This window comes from Lichenostomus cassidix, chromosome 1Aa, assembly GCF_008360975.1.
Source record: "Lichenostomus cassidix isolate B80296 chromosome 1Aa, HeHo_3.0, whole genome shotgun sequence".
NCBI classification, from domain to species: Eukaryota; Metazoa; Chordata; class Aves; order Passeriformes; family Meliphagidae; genus Lichenostomus; species Lichenostomus cassidix.
The window spans coordinates 26,415,205-26,438,245 of record NC_139480.1 but is presented as its reverse complement, the minus strand read 5'-3'; the positions used below and the strand labels follow the sequence as shown (position 1 = coordinate 26,438,245).

Here is a 23,041-nt window from a genome sequence, read left to right as displayed (position 1 = left end):
TGACAGAAACCACACCAGTTAGTTCTTGAGACATAGGAACTGTTCTGATTATATTACATTTAGATTTATGCTGTTAAGCTGAATGATGAGAAAATCACCAAAGAAATCATGTAAAGCATATAAATCTGACATGGAACAGAAGACTTGCTTGGTTTCTTGATTTCTTGCTTTGTGACTTTGTCTTGCTTTCTTTTGTCTTGCTTCCTTGCAGTCCTGCTCTTTCTGTTTCTCTCTCTCCCCTTTTCTGTTCTGCATGAATGAATCCAGAATCTGATCTTCATGGCATATTCCTAAGCAAATGTATTTAGAGCAGAGATCTGGGATTAAATGATGTCCCCCCACTAAAGCTGAGAGTAGAACTCCCATTTACTTTAAAAAGGGCAAAAATTTATCCAGGAGAGTAGTCTACCTCTTTTAAGAAAGTGGTCCATGGAAGACTGGTGGGGAAAGAGAAAGTTTATTACTAAACAGTACATGAAAGCAGCAATATATCTGGGAAAATATGTGTAAAAATCACAAAATTTAATATTATAGTTCCCATAGCAACAATAGCTGTGCCACCTTGCACCCTTCTAAGAAGGTGTCATTTCTACAAAAGCATGTAGTATAATAAAAAAGTATTTGATACGTAATGTATGAGAAGAAGGAGCTATATGGTTGATAAAATTGTGTTCCTTTATGCTGGTGCATCTAAACCCTTAGGTATTTTTTCAACAGGTGTAGTAGTTCCTACCTAGTTTACTATTTGTATCTCATATCCCATGACCATTAGTGCCCTTAAGATAAGATAATAATCTGAACAATGTTTCAGTCTTTGTGCTTGTTCAGATTTTGGTAGCTGATAAAACATTTGATAGAATACATCTCATGGCAGGAGCTTTTTTATGAAGAATAAAATATCCAAAAATATTTTCTGATCAATAGGTGAGATGTAAATATTAAAAGTCAGGAGAAATTTGAACCAGTGACCCCATGGCAGGATGGTGGATTGAAACTAGGTGATTTTCAAAGTCCCTTCCAACTCAAACCATTGTATGATTTAGAAGTGAGAAAATTCTCTATTCTGCGCTATCTAGCTTTTCAAGGAAGGTATATTATTGTACAGGATTCAAGCCCTTTGAGGCAAAGATATCACATTTGTGCATTGCTGAGCACGTACTGACAATACTGAAAAGAAATATAGGCTCTAGTTAAAACAAATGTCATGTTTATATTCTTGGTATTCAGTTTACCTTTTACCTTTTTACCTTTTCCTGTCCTTTCTCTCTTGCAATCCTTTGATTAATAATATGCATCAAACAAGCATTAAAAAAAAAAGCTGATACAAGCAGTACTGATATATGAAATTCAGGCTTTCCTTGAGGTTTTCTAACTGAAGATGTGTTAGCCATTAGTAATAAGATTGGTCAAATACATGTCTGATGTATGGTGGAGTATTATCTGTGCAGAACACACAAAAGGACTAACGAGAAACACTTTAGCTCTGCTACCACTGCTTCTAGCAGGTTAGTAGACCAAACCAAGTCCTAAAGAAGACTTTTCCAGACTTCCAAAAATATGTAGAAAACACTGCCAATTGCTAGATGTTTGATAAGCGAGAAAATTTCTCACTGAATCCAGTATTCTTGAATTCCAAATTTGTTCATAAAGCAACAGCTGTAACCATGGTTCGCAGGAATGCACCTGTTGGGAATCCTACCTGTAAGAGCAGTATATCAGAAATTAGCTTGCTAGTTTGCTTTCTGGCTTATAAGGAGTGGAGGGTAAATAATTCCCAAGTGCTTCCTGGTTGTTATGAAACAAATTATTTTCTTGTTCTTTTAATTCCACATTTTCTGTGAAGCTAAAGTAATGTGTAGTATTCATTCCATATGTTGTATTTTCTGAATAGGGGCTGAAGTGTTTTATGCGATCCATCTCCCAAATTTATACAGCAGTCAAACTCTCAGACTGAGCATTGAGCTTCATAATTGCCATAAATGCTTTAAATTGAAGTATGAGACTGAAGTGATTCATTACACTAAGAAAACTTGGTGCCATGGAAATCTACAGAAAACGAAGAATTGTATTTGTACTGTTTGTATCAGCTACATATTAACTGAATACAAATGGTCTGTGCATCCGACTTGTCCATTCCTATTACTGACCAGTCTATAAAATATCCTGTCTCTTAAAATTAGTCTGGAGCTAGAAGAGTTCACTCTAAAGTATTTAGTTTTCTTTTCTGCTGTCTATCTTCCTTAGATTTTATACTTTCTGGTTTTGTGTGATATAGTAGGAGTAATAAATGCCAATGCTAATGTTATGGATCCAGGAAATGTTCTGATTTTAATAGTGTTTTCATTACTTTTTTTTTCAGTTTGTTCAAAAGCTGCTATCCATGTCTTTGCACTTGCAGTCTATTTATGGTATGTGTATCATTCACACGTACACATTGTTTCTAGTAATCTCTAACCACAGGAGTATCATGCAAGTCTGGAGTTGTACTTTCCTGCACAGAAAAAAAAAATTAATTTTCCCAATATCTTCAGCCTGAAAAATCTGATGTTGTCACCAATTTAATGTCTTATCAGCCACCTTTTAGTGTTGGTGTTTGTACTAATGTGCTCTTAGAGGCACTATATTTTTTATCAGAAAGGTCGTCATTTTTGAGAAGCATGTATGCACAGCAGCAGAGAGCTGTGTTGACAGAGGAATTTGCAGATAAAGAATATGCTTTAATGTGCTTTTCACAAAGGTACGCTTTGTAACCCAGTTCATGAAATGGCTACATCTCAGAGGTATGGAGGAATCTTTTTCTGGCTGTTGTGAGTAAATGAGATCTTATAAAGAGAGTAGAGATCACAGAATCACAGAATTAACTAGGTTGGAAAAGACCTTTGAGATTATCAAGTCCAACCTGTGACCTTACACCACCTTATCAGCTAAACCATGGCATTAAGTGCCACATCCAATCTTTCCTTAAGCACCTCCAGGGACAGTGACTCCACTGTCTCCCTGGGCAGCCCATGCAGTTTAAGAGTACAGCTCTACAGAATGGCTGTATCACAGTGAAACAGCGCTCACAGTTTTGTGGTGTGTTCAATCAGAAAGGACATTAAGAATTTATTGGACAGACCAATCAACCCTTACTAGGTGCATCTGTCACCGTAGGTATTTCTTAAGGTTGTTGAGAAAAAGTTGTGGGATAGGTCTAACATATATTAGCCTTTCCCTTGAGGAAGCACAACGGAAGGGGGGCAGCATATAAAAGGCAGTACAAAGGCCTGTAGGAATATAAGAAGAAAAAGGACAAAAAAAGAGAAATAACTAAAGTACAAAAGTCTGATATAAAAGTTACTGATTTGACTGCTGTGAATTTAATCTTTTTTATTTTCAGGTTTTCCCATAGCTGTTTTTAAGCTGCTATTGGTATAACTGGGAAGTCACTTAGCACTGGCAGTGCGAAAGGCTTGCTTAGAAATCCTGCCTCCTACTTCCTCCTCAGTAACTCTACTGATAGATAGCTTTGATGTTGCTAATACTTTTTCTTATTACAGCAAGTGCTGTAGTATTTCCACAGCAATATAGCAAGTAGATTTTTAGATATGAGGATTATTTCAAATCTACCAGCTGTTTTGCTGGTTATTGCTTTCTACTGATTTTTCATACTGAGGTGCATGTTGTAGCTAATCAGGTCAAAAGCGGAAAAATGAGCCATGTGTGCACTGGAGAAAAGCACATATTGTGCTTTTATGTCTTAGGAATTTTGCCAATAGGACATAAGAAAATATGATTGTCCCTCCTTTTAACTAGATGTTAACTAATTCATTGAATAGGAAGAGCTGGGAATTGCCTGGCGATGACTCTTTCCCTTTCCTATGCAACATTTCCCTACTTGCTCTCTCTCAAGGGCTGGTGCAATATAAGAGCTCTAAAGGCATCCTCTCAAGAAATTCATGTGTGCATTTTTTGCTTTGAATCAAATGTTTGAAGGGTTTTTTGAGCTGTCACGTGTCTGTCAGATTATTCCTCTTTCTGTTGTAAAGATTCCCTGCTATGACAGGGAGAATGACTTGCTGAAGATTATACAGTACCACTTCCTTGCATAGCTGGGCATGAGGAATTAATTACAGTCTTAATGCTCAGCAGAAGTGACAGATTATGACTGATGGGGAATTGTGCTGGAGCAGCTCATCTGAAAGAAAGGCAGGGAAAGTTGGCTCCCTTGGCTCCCCTTGCACTGCTGGGAAGTATGTGTGTTTTAAAGCATGACAACTGCGATAGCAGTCTCTTATCCCAGCCCTACACTCCAGCAAAATATGCAGACCCTTTATTGCTTCTCGGCTATATACCTGTACTTTGTCCTTCACACAGACACATTCCCAGTGGCCATGATGCATCTCTGTCTGCCCATTGAAGAGGTGAGCAAGGTCCAACATCTGAGATAGAAGCTCTTGCTGCTGGTAGTTGTGACTGACTCGGTGTGTGTGGCATCAAAACCATGTTATTTTAATCCTACCTCCTTTTGCCTCGTGATGTACCTTCATTCCTGTGGGGAAACACCCTTGCAAATCCACTGATTTATGGTCTTGAAGGAAAAAGCTGGTGGAAACATGTTAATATCAGCATTTCTGCCTTTCTCTTTGTGGCCCTTTGCCCCTGGTTCAGACAAAATTGTTGTTTTTTTTCTAGTGTTGAAAGACAAACGTGCAAATGAGACTGGGTCTTGTACACCTAAGTTATTAGAACAATGTATACAAATTATTTTCTCTTAATGCATTATAGTAACGGTGATTGATGGGAAAAATCAACAGAATAATTCCAGTTAAAACAAATCCTTACAAATAAAGCCATACAAGAGGTCAAATAGGGAAGATAGGGTCTTGTCTGTCACTTAGGAAATCACAGTTTTGCTGAACAGTCTCACAAAAACCTATTAATCTTCATTACAGATTATTCTACTAATCAGTATAATATTAGAGATTATTATCTGTAATTAATAATGGATAGTATTAAAAGTTTTAAAAATAAAAGGAGGGAAAATTGTGCATGGAAGTGCAAACATGCAGATGGCATTCCATTTTCTTCCTTTCCTGCTGGGTGTGGGTATAGCTTTCCTCTTTTCTTTCTGTCTCAGGCTCTTTTATAATTTTTTTAAAATTTTATTATTATTCTTTTATTTTTATTTAAACTTTGGGGGTTGTTTTATTAAGACTGTATATAACATCAGTTGGGGAGCACCCAGGAAAGCCTGTCTGCTCAGCCTTTGGCCAACACAGAGAATACTCGAGATTTTAAGAAACTTTCTACAAACCTCAGTGGACATACAGGTAGCATTCCTGGTATGTCTGCTATTTTTTCCCATGTTTGGGTAATCTTAATAATGAATAGTGGGAAAATGGATCAGGATGCTACTAACTATAAGAGTGAAACAGTTTAAGTCTATGTGGCCCACAAAGAAGGAAAGTAATTATGAAAAATTCAATATAAACTATACTTTTAAAATTCTCTATAAAAAAAAGGAGTATTTGAATTGACAGAGGGAAACAATTTGGTTTAAAAGACCTCAGGCATTTGTTACTGCTTCAAAAATTAACCCAAATTTTCACACTCTATGTAGCAGAGATCCCAAAATAATGTATCTAAAGCTGATCTCACTGAACCTATTCAAACATCAATATTTCCCTGCAGAAGACAAAATGAAAGACCTCTCTGTAATCTATAAGGAAACTAAAGCTTCCTTTAAAGAAATACAGAAACTCAGCCAAAGAATTACCATTCCAAAAGGTTTATTACATCTCTCAAATAATTCAAAATGTTCAAGGTTTTTTAGACAAATAGTTTGAGGAAACATCGACACAAAAACAAACACTGCAGCCAAACATCAGCCAATGCTTTTGACATAACTATCTAAATCCGACAATGTAAAAACACAGAGTTTAATATTTTTTTCATATGGAAGGAAATGTAGCAGTTCACTAACTCCTTTAATTGCCTGCCATACATATAACAAAACTGAGCTCTCTTCTATCCCATGTGACAGAGCTCTTGATAGAGACCAGCAAGCACTCCATATTAACCTCTGTCTCCTCAGCAAAGAAACTAGAATTAACATCAGTTGAATAAAACTTACAGGGATGAAAAATACTCTGGTGCCTAAAGATTCCTTATATCATTTTTGACCTTTCCATAAATTTGGCTCAAAGAGTTAATTGTGCTGAAATAAACATTAGCATAATGCCTAAGGATACAATATTTTACCTGGCCATGGAGTGCTGGCAGCATAGACAATGAATCTAAACTGTAGAATAATTCATTAGGAAATATGCAGTAGCTGTGGCAAGATTTACTACAAATATACTTGAAGTGTTTTTAAAAATTAATATTATGCTGCTATGCTTGGCTTAATTAGCTCTCTTCTTCATTTACAAAGCATATCTGTCTGGTTTATGAACTCAGCCTCTATTCCCCATTCTTGAAAACCTGTTTAATTAAAGTTTTAACTACTGCATAAGTTTTAGAAACAGTAGAATGACTTTTATTGCTATAAGCCTAAATCCTTCTTTTAAATATGATCATACCTACGTATAGTATATCAGAAATATGACAAGACACTCTCCATAACACTCCTGACTATACACACAATACTGGTCCTTTTCACTGTATGTGCCCTCTATTTCCATTGTGCTGCATGTAGGCAATTTTGGTGGTTTTGAACAAGCAGTCGGATTGTGATTAATTTAGCCAATCAACAAGTCAGTTCCCCAAAATCCATTAAAACTCCCTTTTCTTTTTTCAGCACATACCTATTTCTAACCCGCTCACTGATTTCCTCATCCATTATTCTATCTCTTTTAGAGGTCCATCACTTACTGGACTCCCACTTCTAGAAGGTGACTATACTTTGCTTTCAACTACAGCAAATCCTATCACAACCTTTTTCAGCATTTATCCCTTCCTCTCATTGATGCTCTAATAAATTATTTATTATTAATTTTGATATATATACAAAATTGAAACAGTCATTAGACATGCTAGCTGGGATATATCTGAAGTTCTAGAAATGCCTGACATACAGTAGATCATAACCTTTTTGGCTGCATATTAAAAACCTCATGGCATAATGGTCGGCAAACAGAAATTATTTGTGCAATCACTGCCTACAGACTACAGTAAAGCAAAAAATATTTCTTGTCTCCCTATGCTTGGATGCTGGAGACTCCACTTAATTACTTGTCACCCATTATACCCAAAATACACTACACTTTCATCACACAATTTACTCCACAGAGGCAGAATGTCAACAATAGTCAGTTCTATAATAATTTAAAAAGATAATAGTCATTTTCCCTCCTGTTCTCATTTGAATCTCATAACCACTGGGGTGATCAATTTCAAAACCTTATTAGTTCTCCTGTTGTGAACTATTCAGGACATCATATTGGTTTGCAGTACAAAACCATTGGGGCAATCTTTTAAAATTAATAATTTACAATTAATATTTCTGCCAGCATATATTTGTAATTTTTCTGTAACAAAAAACACAATGTCAAAATTTTCAAATTAAAACATGGCAAATTATTGCATATGACTGACAAACAGAGCTGTATAATAGGCAGGGGTACTAAAAAACTGTCAGGCTCTAAATCTGAAGAAGAAAGGAATCAAACAAATGGGAGAATTCACACTATTTTTCTAAGTTAAAAAAAATAGAAAAATAAATATCATCCATTCATTCTGTGTAGAACTGTGTAGAATTTCCACTCAATGGAAAAATATGAAGTGCATAAAATCCACTTTGAAGAGGTGACATTTTTTGTATTCTTTACATACAGTCTAATCCCAAAAAAATGTTTTCTTTACATATGCTCTTATCCTCAAAAAAAAGTTTTAACCAGATTTTCATTCAGACTAAATTGGCCTATTTCTCTTAACATTAACAGAGCTGAGAGTCTTCACAGCAGCTGAGGCTCTGATCCTATGAGAGTCTGTTCAGATGATCCCAAACGGCAGTCGGTGCATTTTAAGAAGTTACTGTGCTTCAGCTGGAGTTGGTAAGCAGACATGTGGTCCCTGTCAGCTCATTGCAATGACAAGTACATGGTGTTCACTTAAGCTGCCTTCAGCAGTCCCAAAAGGGACCCCAGGTGAAAGCATTGGAAATATGAGCATTTAGAAGAACACTGGAGGCAAGCTATGTACAGCATCAAAAGTGATGCAGCTGCTGTTGTTTACCTGCACATGTGTGGAGATTGAAATTAATTTTATCATTAGACTGGAGTAATATCATGCATATGATCAGCTTAAATTAATCACACGAGGGAGTAGTATCTCCAGTTCTGGGGGGTGGAAGGCAGGAGAGAAGAGTGGGCTTCTGTGTGTGTGTGTGTCTGTATGTATAGAAATGGAAAGGTAGCAAGAAAAGCAATGCTTTTTAAAAACCCTCTCCTCAGTCATTTGCAGTTACCTGACCATTACTTGATTTGAAATGAACAGAAAGTCTGCTTAAATCTTTCTTCAAAAGAGACAAAGGAATTAAGATGAAAAAAAATCAGACACACACACACCAAAAAAGTCATCATTTGGGTCTCTAAAACTAGAATAATGATGCAGATAATAAAACAACCTCATACTGAGACTATCTTGTAAGACCATTTTCTACTCATTATGGTACGTGGATACAACTCTTTCACGGTGTCACTGGCTGAGTTCAGCACACAAAATATATTCAAGTAAGACAGAAGGAGGACTTTTGCACTGCTGTAAAGTGAAATAACCAGTAAGATTTATTTACACTATTCAGAGCAGAGTATTCTGTTTCAGCATGTTTTTCCTCAAATTGCAAACATAAGAATATGCCTAGTTCTAATACTGCTCGAGTTAATAAAAATTGTAGTTTCAATTTACAGTAGGAAAGTGCATGAATTTCCTGGGTTTGAACCTGTTTGCCTTCCAGTACACCTGGAAAAATCTGTGCTGACAAATACATGAACTTATTGTTCATTTTCTGAGATGAGGAGCCCAGGGAGCTCAGTTAATATCTGTTCCACAAGCTTCTTATATAAGCATAAGCCTACAACAACATCTTTCATCCTGACTTTCTCATCTATAAAATGGGTTTAATACTCTTTCCTTCCTCCTACCTCATCTTTGTTCTTGTCACAGTAAGCTTTTAATGCAATACACGTAGATGAGTGCCAGAGTTGAAATGGAGCTAAGCTTATATCCACAAACTACTTAACCAGACATCTGAACGCTGAGAAGATGCAGTTCTAAACTGTTCAGAACAAAAAGCATTTTTACTAAACACACCCTTTATTGTGATGTCTAAGTATGGATTTCAGGGACAAATTTCAGATCACCAATGGCATTTGTATCCATAGACTGCAAAAGGGAAATATTTTTGGAAAATTAAAATACATTAAGGTGCTTTATTAACTATTGGGCTTTTTAAGTGCTAATGCATTTTAGTCGCTGCTCACTTTTTGAAAATCTTCATAAAAACAACCTACTGAGCTTCCCATTGGGATGATTATACTTGTATGCATGTCTTTTCTAACCATCTGATGTCTTGGCAGCAAATCAACTTTCAGTGAAACAGAAACAAATGTGTTTTTTTAAAGAAAAATGTCTACAAAGATATGCTCTCTTAAATGAGATGACTACATGACATTTATTTAAGCTTCTAACAGAGAAAACATTCATCTAAATGTGAAGTAACACATTTGAAAATTAGTATTTGCTATCACAGAATCATAGGATAGCTCAGGTTGCAGAGGGCATCAGGAGGTCTCAGTCCAAACTCCTGCCAGAACAAGGGTGAGCTACAGGGTCAGTTATTGAGGGATTTATTTAGTCTGGTCTTGCACATTTCCAAGGATGGAGGCCACAGTTTTTCCAGCAATAGCACCATTGCCTGACCATCATCAAAGAGAATTTTTTTTTTTTTTTTAAATCTGGTCTTAACCTCTGTGGCCAGTGCACCCCTAGGCCTAGCTCCACCTTCCTTCTAACCTCTGCACAGGTACTGGGGACCTTTCTGTTAGGTCACCCCAAAGCCTTCTCTCCTCCAGGCTGAACCACTCCCATCGGCCCAACATCTCCTGGCAGGGCAACTGCTGCATGCCCTGCTGAGCTGGAGGGCAAAGGGCCCTCTGCTGTACTTGTTCCTTTTTATTGCTGTCTTTCTGCCCCAAAATGCACACGGAAGTGTATATGTGGTCTATGACACAATGACATTTTTCTTTCCTAAAACATTTGTGCATATCACAGCCCTGGTCATGATGTCAAATTTCAGAAATCCAGCTTTTCATACCTTTACTACTGTGCCTAAAGATCTACAGTCCCTTAGAAATTCATTATGGATACAGAAAATCTTCATTGTGCATTTGTAAAATTGTTTTTCTGGGTTAAAGATGCTGCACCAATATACATTTCCGTAATTTATATTTACAGAAATGGAGTCCAGTCATGCAAGGACTCTGCATATGGAAATGGAATCAAAATCAATGGAAACTCTATTTAGGAGACTTGCAAGAATACGATCAATGCTAGAGTCATGAGAGAGCAGTATAACTAAACCTAAAAAAAACCCTTTGCATCAGCTAAAAAAACCCCCATCAGTACCTAACAGTAAGTAGTGCCAAATAAACTGCATAAAACCTATGAGATATATATTCTGTGCACATGGACACAAAATATTTTAGAAGATGAAGAGTTTTCATCTAAGGTAATTTGACTGCTACTATGTCCTTTAGATACATAAAGAACTAAGACAAAACAATATGAAGAAGACAGTCAAAATAAAAGATATCCCAAAATTTGTAATCTCTGAGGACAGTGCTGTCTCTGAAGGGTACAATATGTTTTCATTTCTGCAGATCCCACTACGACTCCTGTCAATATGGGTCTGACCACCCACAGATTTATATTCACAACCTAAAGACAGACACAGTGTACTTTGATGAAGAGAATGGGACACGGCCATAATCATACCCTGTGTGTCATCATCTCCTGTGATTCCCAGATTTTTAATGTGTTTTACAGATAATCCATTTTCTTATTCTAACGTTCAGCCATTGCAAGCAGTACCTCACCACATAACCAGTACCTTAGAATAGTTACCAGAGGTCTATGTGTGTATAGGAAAGAGAGAACAGAAAGAGTCTTACTACATCACTAGTGGGCATAAAATTGCTTCTGTATGATTAAAGGCAATGGTTTGTATGTAATTCCTGCCAGGTGATCGCCCTGAAGATGTTATGTATAGAGATATTCTTGTGCTCCAACACTGGCAAAGTCTGAGTTTTTCTGAAGGCTGCTTCTGAAGTTCTGCTTTCTAGAGACAGGCACTGATTTTTTTGGTATAATCTAACACAAATTGTTATCAAGCAATATTGTCCCTGTGTGAAGACAGCTGTTTTGTAGGGCAATAATTCCTGGACCTCAGTTAAAAAGAAAAATGGCAGCCATAATGTCTGACAAAATTGAGTTGGTTCAATAAAACAAAAAACCAAACCAAACCAAAAAACAAACAAACAAAAAAAAAACCCCAAACCAAAACACAAAAAAAACCCCAAAAACAAAACAAAAAAAAACCCACCACCCCAAAACAGGAAAAAACCCTTACTGGTTGTCTTTTTCACACTGAAGGGATACTGGACACCACCAGCTCTCTGAGAATAAAAAAAAGCAACCAAACACCTGCATGGAGCAATGACAGTTTGACTCTGAAAGGGTTCTCCAGCAAGTGGATGGAACCACCAGATTTTGCTTATAAGTTAAGGAAGTATGGGATCTTTGACTGGAAGAAATGTAACAGTCTGCATGAACTTGACAACAGGAGTACATAAAGTTATATAGTGATTGCTGCACTTAACAGCTACTGATGGGTTTTATTTATATTAATTCTCTCCCTTTTTTCCAAATCCCATTATGCCTCTTTCCTTCCTAACTTTGTGGCAATAGTTTCTACAATTTAATGATAACCATTGTAGTAAAAGTTGAAAAGTTACTGTTGAAAAGCTGGTTTAGACCTACAGCATAATAATGTAACGATCTATGTCTGCATTGCCATGCTTTGAGAAACAAGGAGTATTTCTTATTCACATCTTCAGAGCAATTTTGCAAGATGCACCATTTAAATGCAACATTTCACTGTAGCATTCAGTTCAAGAACACTGACTCCTGAAGAGTCTAACAATGTTTCTGGACATATCCTTTTTTTTAAATTACTCTTCCTAGAGGCTAACTAATCATTCTTAACTCAGGTACAGTATTAAGAAGCAAACAATTAGATGAAAAAAACATAACTGGCACACCAAGCTCCTGCAAACCTGTGGAACTGTGACAGACAGGAGGAAAACAAATTAGTTCAGCAAGGTACTGAACAGACTTAATTTCAAATGTTACTAACTTAATACGAATTTTGGTTTCCTTCACATAAACCATCATTTATTTTTGTTATTGAAAACATACCATAACTCATCTGTGAAAGATTACTATAGATTTTTGAATTACCAGCAATGCATTTAAGATAAATGAGTTTTAATAAGTTTTATTTCAAGTTATTCCAAGTGTTTTATAATACCAACATTAATTTTTAACAAATTGGATTTATTGACTTTTAAAATAAGGCCTCCTTTGGAAGATTTATCATTTGAACAGCCTACAGGAACCGATTTTCCACTTAAAGTTAATTCTCCTGTGAATCTATGGAAAACAAAACAAATCCTGATCTATGGGAGCTACAATTTGCAATATTGTCTGTATACAAGCTTACCTATAGCCTCATTCTCAAGGACTAAATGGTGATTTTTTGTCCATTCTTTAAAATCTTTTGAAGAGGAAGTTGTACTAGCTTATCTACATTAAATTATCTGTTATAGGTTTATGGCATGTAGTATATGCTTCTCGTGATATGCAAGACACTTTAAAACTCACTTCACCTGCACTAGAAACTAGATTGGAAACAGGAATAGAAAACTGAAATGACAGCATTTTTATTTCAGTGAGTTTGCAGCATTTTCCAATGCCTCAAATCATATTTCAAAAGGTAAAATATTATGTACTCCATAATGCCTGAATACCTGAAAAATACAAAATGAAAGGTCAAAAGAGACCTATTATAGATCTTTCACCTACACACCTTTTCAAAAACTAGAAGTCAGTCATTATTACTTTTAAAATGTCACAATTTTCATTTTATTAAATACTTTTAGAAATTAAGATTTGAAAAACAAGATTTTTCTGCCATGGAGTCATAACTCCAGAACTCAAGTCAAAATATAAGGGACCTTTCCTCTGGTGCTAATGGCTCTACCTATTTGACCTTTCATCACTTTCAGTGACTAACAAAGAGTAAAACGCTAACTAACTTACCTTAATTGATAACATGAGAAAACACAGCCTTCTTGTGATGTTATCCCTAATCGTGCTCCAAATGGATCAGAAAAAGATAATTCATTCAGCTATGAAAACATAACTATAGAATCACAGATCATATTGCCTGTCACTCCTGTTATCTCAACCCATGGCAATGCTGCTTGTCATGATTTAATCACAGCTGGAAACTAAATGCCACACAGCCCCTCGTTCACTCCACCCCTCCGTGCCAGGGGCGGGGAGGAGAATTGGAAAGAAAAGGTAAATTTCCTGGGTTGAGAAAGAACAGTTTAATAATGGAAAAGAAATAAAATGTAATGCTAATAACAACAACAACAACAGAAATTAATACAATAATAATCACTAGTACTTTGTTATTGTTGTTTTTCTTGTTTTTCTTGTTATAATTGATGAAAGGATAGAGGACTAAAACTCAAGAATGGCAAGTAATGCACAATAAAATCGTTCACCACCCATCCCCAAGCTGTGATCAGCGCTTCCTGGCCAGCTCGCCGCAGCTTATACACTATGACATTCTAGGTATGGAATATCCCTTTGGCCAGTTTGGGTCAGCTGTCCTGGCTATGCTCCCTCCCAGATTGTTGTGTACCTCCTCACTGGCTAAGCATTGGAAACTGGAAAGTCTTTGACTAAGGGCAAACACTACTCAGCAACAACTGAAGCATCACTTTGTTAGCAACGTTATTCTCGTTCTAAAGCCAAAAACCACAGCACTGTACCAGCTACAGGAAACAAACTAACTCTATCCCAGCCAAAACCAAGACATACTGCAAAAAGCTCTAGGACAATCATCACATCTTCAAATTTTAAAAAATGCATGCCTGAATTACTGAGATTAGTATTCCTATCAACAAAGTAATCTAACAATATTTACCACAGACAAATGAGGATCAATGTACAGTCTTTTATTGACACAGGTCAATAAAAGACAGAACACACTCTACTGCTATGTCTTTAGATCTTGAAAATGACAGCTAGTTTCAGCTGTAGATACATGTGTCTATAGTTTTTCAGTTTCTCAAACTGAGATTATTCAGAATTTTTCAATAAAACAGAAATTTTATTGACTGCAAGAGGGGGGAAAAAAAAGGCATAGACATATTCCACAGTGCCCATGCTATTAACTATAGACCACTGAGATCAAACTCAAATCCTTGATTTGAATTGCAGCTGTCAAATACTTCTTAAGTATTCAGTACACCAGAGCAACAATCATGATCTAAATGAATTGGGTCACAGTCTGCCATAGTGTCTGAGATCTCCCAGGGTCATTCACATCCTAGTATGGGAAAATAGGGATTTACCCTCCCAGCTGTATGCCTATTTGCTTCTGTACCAGGGAAAAAGAAAGCTTTTCAACCAAGCATTTTCTTCAAAATAATACTGTTCCTACAAAAACTTTTTATTTACATCTACTGGTAATTTATTTCCACGCAGCCCCAGTAGGAAGGTCTATCTGTCAGAGTAAACCAAGTCTTGAAGTACTCTAGAGTCTACTCTTGCTACAATGGCTTTTTTTTCTGATAGAATAATTTACTCAAAATCAGTTCCACCATATTCCCTACAGATTCCTACACACTGAAGTGAAGACAGTAATCTATGAGGGTCCTTCGCCTCAAAACCAAAATGAAATAAAATTAAATACCAAACACAAAAACCCAAAACAAACAAACAAGTAAATAAAACCCTATAAAACAACTTACTTTTACTTGCCCACTCCAGTATGAAAGAGCAGCTGGAGTTTCTAAATGAAAAATCTAAGCCCTATAATCTCATTGAAAACTGCTGTACAATTACCTGCCTTGATTTGTGGCAGAGATATTCTCAGAAACAAGCATTATGTGTACGCATGTACATCTCACCAGAGAGTGAGTAGTTTTGTATAGCATTTCTCCTCTCATTAAAAAAGAGACAGGTACAATGCTGACATGCTTGCTAATAATAGAAAGAAAATGCTAGAAGGTACTTGTTGTCTAGGATACGGATTTAAAATATACTAAAAAGCTGCACAATTCCTATAAAGACTCTGATACTAAGGCTTAAAACACTTACTTGATAATGTCTCCTTCAAGAGCAATCACTCGTTTAATGATCTTCTGTTCAGGATTTCTAGGAGACCTGAGACAAGGAATAAGGTTACACAATCAGTAATGTTCCCATTGTTTTAATAAAATGAATGAAATAGACACTATGAAAGTCGTTAGAAGATTCCATGTTCTCCTTGATTTATCATCAGTCATTATGTTCCATAGTGAAGTGAAACTACTGCCATCCTTGTTGTTGCAAATCATCATTGAAAAGCAGATTATGACCTGCTTACAAACACCACAATAATCAACATACCTTTTATCATGAAAAATACACTCCAAAATATTACAAGTAAAGCATCCCCCTACCAATTAGGAGGGTAGCTTTGCAAATAGATTAATGTATTAAAACCTGAATTCTCCATCACATTGTGTTAAACATTTATGTCATTCAATCACTTTGGGAAAAAAAAATCTTCCTGTGTTATATTAATGTCTATCACTAATTTAGGTAAACCTTGCCTTGGGAATTGTGGAAGTTTAAAAAAAAAAGTTGCAAAATTTTCTGAAATTTTCAGCTTCTGAATGCATTACCATATTTTCACTTATTTTCCCATAAGCATCTTCTGTTGAATAGATTCTGATCTTATATTATGTAATAATATGAGAAAGCAAAGATGAAATTTCATGTCCAGCCTGAATATTCCAGCTTCCTGGATGCATATTAATAGATAGACTATTAAAAGTGTTATTCTACTGTAGTTTTGGCACGTTAATGTAGACATATATGGACCATGAATTTTCTTTCATTTCTTTATACTTTACCTCTTTTCTTTTACTCCACTTTTACTTATTTATCTATGCTAACTTAGTAGAAGGTCTTCATGTTATTAAGAAACAATTATTTTTATTTGCTGCTTGTACACAGAAAATCAGGAAAGGAACAAACTATTTTCTGTTGATGCTTGGGTTCTCCCTATTAAGGCTTCAAGTACAGTCTGCTAGACATGCAATTAACAGAGGTGTATATTACACTTTTCATGGCTAAAACCATCTTTAAGCTCATCTCTGGTCAAATGGTAGCACATTAAGATTACACTTCTTTAAAAAGCAAAGCTGAGATAAGTCTTGCCCACACTGCTGCATGACTAAAGTCATTTGAGGTTCCCTTCCAGTTCCAAAAGTTAAAAAGAAAAATGGGTTCAGACTGCTTTTTTTTTTTTTAATATTATGCCAAAAAAGTATTCCAAATATTTTGGAAGAGTTTGAGGTTTGGGGTTTGTTTCTTATGTGTGAAATAAATTTATCTTTCAATGTAATGAAATAAAATTCAAGAAGCCCAATTTTGAATTTCAAAAAACTAAATAGTTTTGCTTTATAGTTTACCAAGCCTGGAAATCTTATTTTGAACAAATAATGTGGTACAATGAACATGAATAAAGACCATACTTTGACTCCTAATCTAGAATTTTCAAATCATGTAATTTACAATAATATTTTATTTAGCATTAATTTTACCTGAATAGTTGCATATTCCAGTTCATCATGTATATGATGAACTGTGCATTTCTTAAAGATTGAAGAAAAACAAATTTTATGTTTGCTCTTTCAAAATTCTGCTCTAACACTGTACTTTCAAAGGTTCTCAGAAACTTCCCAGTAGGCATTTCCACTTGATGAGTATATAAATAGATATAGTGTGTATATATATATATGTATGTATATATATATGTAGTAATGCAAATACTGACCTCTCCTTTAACTTTGCTTTCTACTGGCCTTGAAAAAAACATCTCTCTAAAGGTAAGGTATGAGTCGTTCTAATAGTGGTTATTTTTTTGCTAGCAATGATATAATTAAACCAAATGCATAATTTATCAGAAAAACCTCAAGTAATTCCTTGCAGATAGTTATCATTAATCACTAATATTTTCAATATTTGAAGCCAGAATATTTTTAAAATAAACTTCATACTAATATTCTAATTCATTAAAATGGCAAAGGACTGGTAAAAGACAGATTAGCAGGCTCAAAGTGGGCAATAATATGGGACACTTTTAGACCAAGGATTTTCAAGAGCTGAGCAGAATGTATTTTTTCAAGAGCCAGTGTGCAAAGAAAAGGTAAGAGAGACTGGTTCTGAAGAGATGGATGTTGATGCCTTCCTGAACAGTCTATAGCATAACCCTGGAATTTCATTGATTATTGAAATCACAAAAACATACAGGCAATTTCTGTCTTCTATGTTTAATCCTGTATTGAACAGTGTGAGATCACAATACTACAAAGCACATTTCTCAGGAAAAACAGGAAAAATTATATACCAGCGGAAAAATCCACTGTTTAGCAAGTGCTTGTCAGATGAAAATGGTGACAATTCCCTGAAAGCTTTCTCTTTACATATTGAGCAACTGAGTATTTTAGTCAGTACTACTCCTAAACTTTTCCCTTTCAGACAGTTGGATTATGTATTTACTCTAATGGATACTGCCCAGCACAATTTTAAATATTGCTCCCTGAACTAATTAACATTTGATCAAATTAAAAATTCTCATAACATTTCTAGGTTTTATATGTTTCATTTGATTCTTCTTTCATTCTTTGAATTTCTAAGTACATTCTTCTCAAGACTGTCCACAGCAAATCATGCTTAACTTCAGTTTCTACAGGCTTTTCTAGAGAGAAAGCTTGTACAAAGTGTCCTAAGATCCCAGAAAAATAAGTGAAGTATTGTATAACTAAATAAATGCTACAACAGACAATAATATTTTTTTCCTTGAATAAACACTTCAGTTTTTTGGGTGCATACATTAGAAAGAAACCTGATACTCTCTCTAAACTAAAAATTTTTTAATCCACTTGTTTAATAACTTGTTTTCCTGTCTATAACTTTCATCTAAATTCCACACTTTTTTATGCAAATAGTGAATCCTGTAATAAACATAACATCCAATTAATTACATCACAGGTTATGACACAATTTCTATATTATAGAAAATAACATGCAATATAATAATGAAGGAAAAAAAAATGTTCACTTTTTTTCATTCCTTTTTTTGGCTGTCCTTCCTGTAACCAATTTCTCTTGTACAGAATTACTGCATTAAATGTATGGAATAGCAGATTCAGTATCTGTGTTCAGTTTGGACCCACCAGTACAGAAATGTATATTAACTTCTGGAAAAAGTTACGCCAAAATAATATTAACAGAAGAACAACACAACAGCAGTGGCTAAGGATACTGGGTTTGTGCAGATCAGAGCTTAGCAAAAGGGCTCAATTGCTATTGTCATCGATCTAATTGCTTATTAGGAATTCAAAATTTTTGCAAAGGTACACAGCAAAGTAGATTAGTAAACAACCTGAGCTGCAGCAAGGGAAATTCCAGTGGTGCAGGTTGCCACGGATGCAAGCTCTGATGCTAGAAGAGACCATACTGATCACCTTATTTATCTGCTGTAGACCACAGATTATTTTTGTCCGTGTTTTTCAGGCAGTACCTAATACAATTTAAAACATTTTTAAAGAACATTATGATATCATGTCTCAACATTCTGAGTTGCAATGAGACTAACATCCAGAGAAATTACTCCACAGTTTAATTATCCTTGCTATTAGGACATTGCATCTGCATTCAAAATTGAATTTATCCTACTTCAATTTCATGCCTTCTCTTCCAAGGCAGAAAACCCCCCAACATCTTATTTCTTCTTCATGAAGAAAGACTTGGGCACAGCAGTTCTTAAATTTCTCTTGGATTCATCAGCTAGAATTCCCTAAACTTCTTAGCACACAGTTTTCCAGTTCTGGGACCATTTATGGTTACCATTTTTCAAACTCCTCCAACATCTCCTTTTTTTTTTTTTAGCACACATGGGAGCCTAGTATTATTCAGCTTGAATTATTACTATACTTAGTAATCAATTAAGTAGAACAACACAGCCTTATTTGCTGGCTCAGTCCAAAAATTTTTGCTGGCTCAGTCCAAACAATTTTTCCTGTTTCTTAAATTCCATTTATTTTTGTATAGTGAGGCAAAAACTTATCATTTTCATGCTAGGAGATGGTGTTGAAAAGATACCAAAAGTGACAAGTAAACCTTCTCTGAGTAAATTGCTTGCTAAAACAATTAAACAATAAAGTTTAGGTCACTACTTGCACTTCACATTGTGTAGAGTATATTTTTGAATACTAACCATGTGACTCCCGTCATGCTGCAATGTCCATCCTATCTATCCCTGCATTGCTTGCATGCTTGGCTGATGATTGGGAAGACAATTGACAAAAGCAGCACCTACCTTTGGATGACACAGCAATCTGCTGGAAATATTACTGTTCACAGATGTGCCTCCAACCATACCTACACCTTCACAGCTGAACAGAGCCTGTTTATAATCTGTCTAATTATATGCAATTTTGAGAATGTTAGCAGATAATGAGAACATCAAAAAGAATTCCACAATTGCTTCTGGATTTCCTTTGGGCTGAATTTGAGGAAGCTGCCCCCAGTCTTAATAAATACTAGTTTAGTGATCCACTTTGAATATTCACCATTTTTCACCTATAATTTACAAAATAAGACAGCAGTTGCACCAACTGGTTAGGCATAAGTTCTGGTGACGCTTGATTTGCTCAGCATCTCCAGTGCGAAATACACACAAAGTTATAATTAAAAATATGAGGAAAACTGCTTCTAGTAACATCCTGTAATTCTTAACTCCGTACTACATCATTTCTTAGTCAAACCTCTGTTAAAAAGCAAAATCATTCACTGCCAAAAACCCATTTTCCTTTAACTGGAAGTAGTGTTTTATAATAATTATAGATTCCAAGCATGCACTGTTGGAAAGGTAGTGTTTTATTGTTCTTACATTTTAAACTGTTTGTGCATAACCTACAGCAATGCTTCCTTGAAATTCCTTGGTGAGTTCTGAGCAACCTCTAAACAAAAATAATATAACACCTGCATGAAGCCTCAGAAAAGGAGTCATACACTTTGTCATACAGCCACGCAATAATTAGAACAAGTATACAATTCTCTCAAGCTCTGCACTTCTTAGAAGTGTTCAAGAAACAAGCAGACATGGCACTTAGTTCTATGGCCTAGTCCATAAAGTGGTGTTCAGTCAAGGGTTGGAACCAATGATCTTGGAGATTTTTTCCAACCTTAATGATTCTATTATTCTTGCATGCTTAATGATTCTGTGATTCTTGCATGCTTGTTGCTCCTTTCCCTCTCTAATGGGCTTCCATTCCTTACTTCTCTCTACATTCTGATTTAATCTTGAGCTTTCTAGCAGTGCAGGAAGTAACTCCCTTAAACAAAACAATAGTGTCCATGTAAATAAATACCCACAATGTATTTCCTGGTACCAGACATCATTTAGCAGAGATCTGCTGTACTAAAAAGTTGGAGGGAAATCAATAAAGGTCTACATAATTCCAAAAAAACTGCATTTTCCCTGGTATATCTACATTATGCCACATAATTGCAACATCACTGTATGATGAGACATCAGCAGTATCAGATTTTCAGTGTTTTTCATAGATGTTGAAAGGTTATCACAAGTAATTTGGTCCTCATCAGCAGATAACTATGGATTCTTCTCAGTATTAACTAGATGTATAAAGACAAAATTAAGCAATCCTTTCTACACTGTGGATACAGCAATCAAAACTGTATCTGAAAACCTTTCAGAATTATATACAAGACAAAGTCAAAAAATAATTAAAAAAATAAAATACATCTCCATTAGAAATTTGCATTTTTGAATTACAGCCAGTTAGCTACAGTAAAGCAAGAAAAAAATAGGACAATTGAAAACTCTAAATTAAATGTTTCACAGCAATAAAACTAATTGATACTGAAAAGCAACATGACGAGTGACTTAAAAGACTTAAAATACTATATTAACTTGGAAGTATAGCTACTACTTTGAAATAAAATCACATTTAATTGTTTCTCAGCCTTCCACTCTAACCACTTTCAGGTTAAATGACTCAGCTGCTTGTAATGCAGACTGTGTAATCACAATAGTTATGTGCACTTGACCTTCTTCCTGTTAACAGAGAGACTCAATTAATTACTTGCTGTTTTAACTGGCCATTTCACCTTATCTTCACCTTTTTCAAAAGGGTTGAAAAACTCTAACTTAACCTTTGACTTTGGAAGCATATACAGAAATATTTATCTACCAAATAGGAAGTTAGCACGATCTAGAAATGATAATACCTGGGTTTCTATGCTTAAGTCAACAACTGTAATATATGCACTGTTTCATTAACCACTATGCTGTAGTGTAGGAGCCACAATTCACCTTTACAACAGCTGCCCAAATAGTCTATTCTGTAATGGAAATTAAATATTACTTACTTTTGTTGCGACAGACAACAGAGGGAAATGCACAGAAAACTGCAAAATGTAATCAAATGCTTGAAAATAATTCTTACATTGCCGTATGGGATATTCGATAGAAATAACCTAATTAATCTACACTTTACCTATTAGTATGACCCATAAAATTAGGGCACATGCTGTAAGATGCACTTCTATACCTTTTTCAATTCTGGGATTGGACCTGTGTTCAGTGGCAACTCTTCCACACATACAAAACTACGTAATCAGTTGCTCACACTAAAATGGCAATTGTATCTACACACCACACATTGTTCAGCAATTTTCAATCATTACTCCTTTCTGATGCAGTGCCAGAAAACTTCTCTAGTTATAAAACACCACCACAACTATTAAAAAAGTACTGGATGTATTTTTAGGTGTTAAAAACATCAGTGACCAAGGAACCAAAACATTCTCTCAAAAGAAATTTAAATGTTAAGCCTGGTTCTCATATTGTCTCTCCTGGAGACCAATTATAGCATGTCAACTAGGATTAACATAATTTTTAGTAAAAAAAATTATGACTGTAAAGAAGCCAAAGTTTTTGTCTATTTTGAAATCACCTAAACTCCATCACCACATTGCTTTTAAAATTTTTCTAATGCTGTTTCAAGTACCTGTTGTGAAAACACCTTTCTTGATAATTCTAAGTAGCTGGATATATTTTCTCAAATTTAACCTTGGCTACAGTAAAGAAACCAAGCTTTTCAGATGAATTAAGTCTGTTATAGTCAGTGCACAGAATATAACAATTAAAGTGGGATGAATCAGTCTTCAGAGGAGTATCTCTCTTCTCAATTACTACAAACAAAGACACACATCAGCTTAGTCTAGCCGTCTTAACATTAAATGATTAAACTGCTTAAAAATTTTGTTTCATCTACCTTATGAGTATCTTTAGCAGATTTTTTTTTCAAATACCACAGGAAAGCAAGTATTAATGGAGAGGTAAAGACCAATGAAAATATATGAATACTTTTTATATAGTCATAATATAGTTTCTTAGTAAAAAATAATTTAAGAATAGAGACATGTCAATGTAAATTCACAGAAAACCAAACAAGTCTACAATTTAAAGTTCACTACAGAGACCAATAGATGTCCTGACTTCAGAATTATTTGTTATTATTTTTTTAATTAGTGTTGCATGTAGTACAAATACTTTTTTCCGTATTTATGACATAGAAATTGAAAATCAATTATCTTCCAACTACTAAAATGTAAAGACAGA

At 35.2% G+C, this 23,041-nt stretch overlaps 1 protein-coding gene across 2 annotated transcripts in view; it reads right to left on the bottom strand.

Moving 5' to 3' along the window:
- The window catches only part of IMMP2L (inner mitochondrial membrane peptidase subunit 2), a 405,860-nt gene that overhangs the window by 122,158 nt on the left and 260,661 nt on the right, over positions 1–23,041 (bottom strand). For both annotated transcript variants that reach the window (XM_085043112.1, XM_085043104.1), the window contains exon 4: positions 15,439–15,504. In XM_085043112.1, the coding sequence (XP_084899238.1) occupies positions 15,439–15,504 (66 nt within the window). The remainder of the gene's footprint in view (positions 1–15,438; positions 15,505–23,041) is intronic.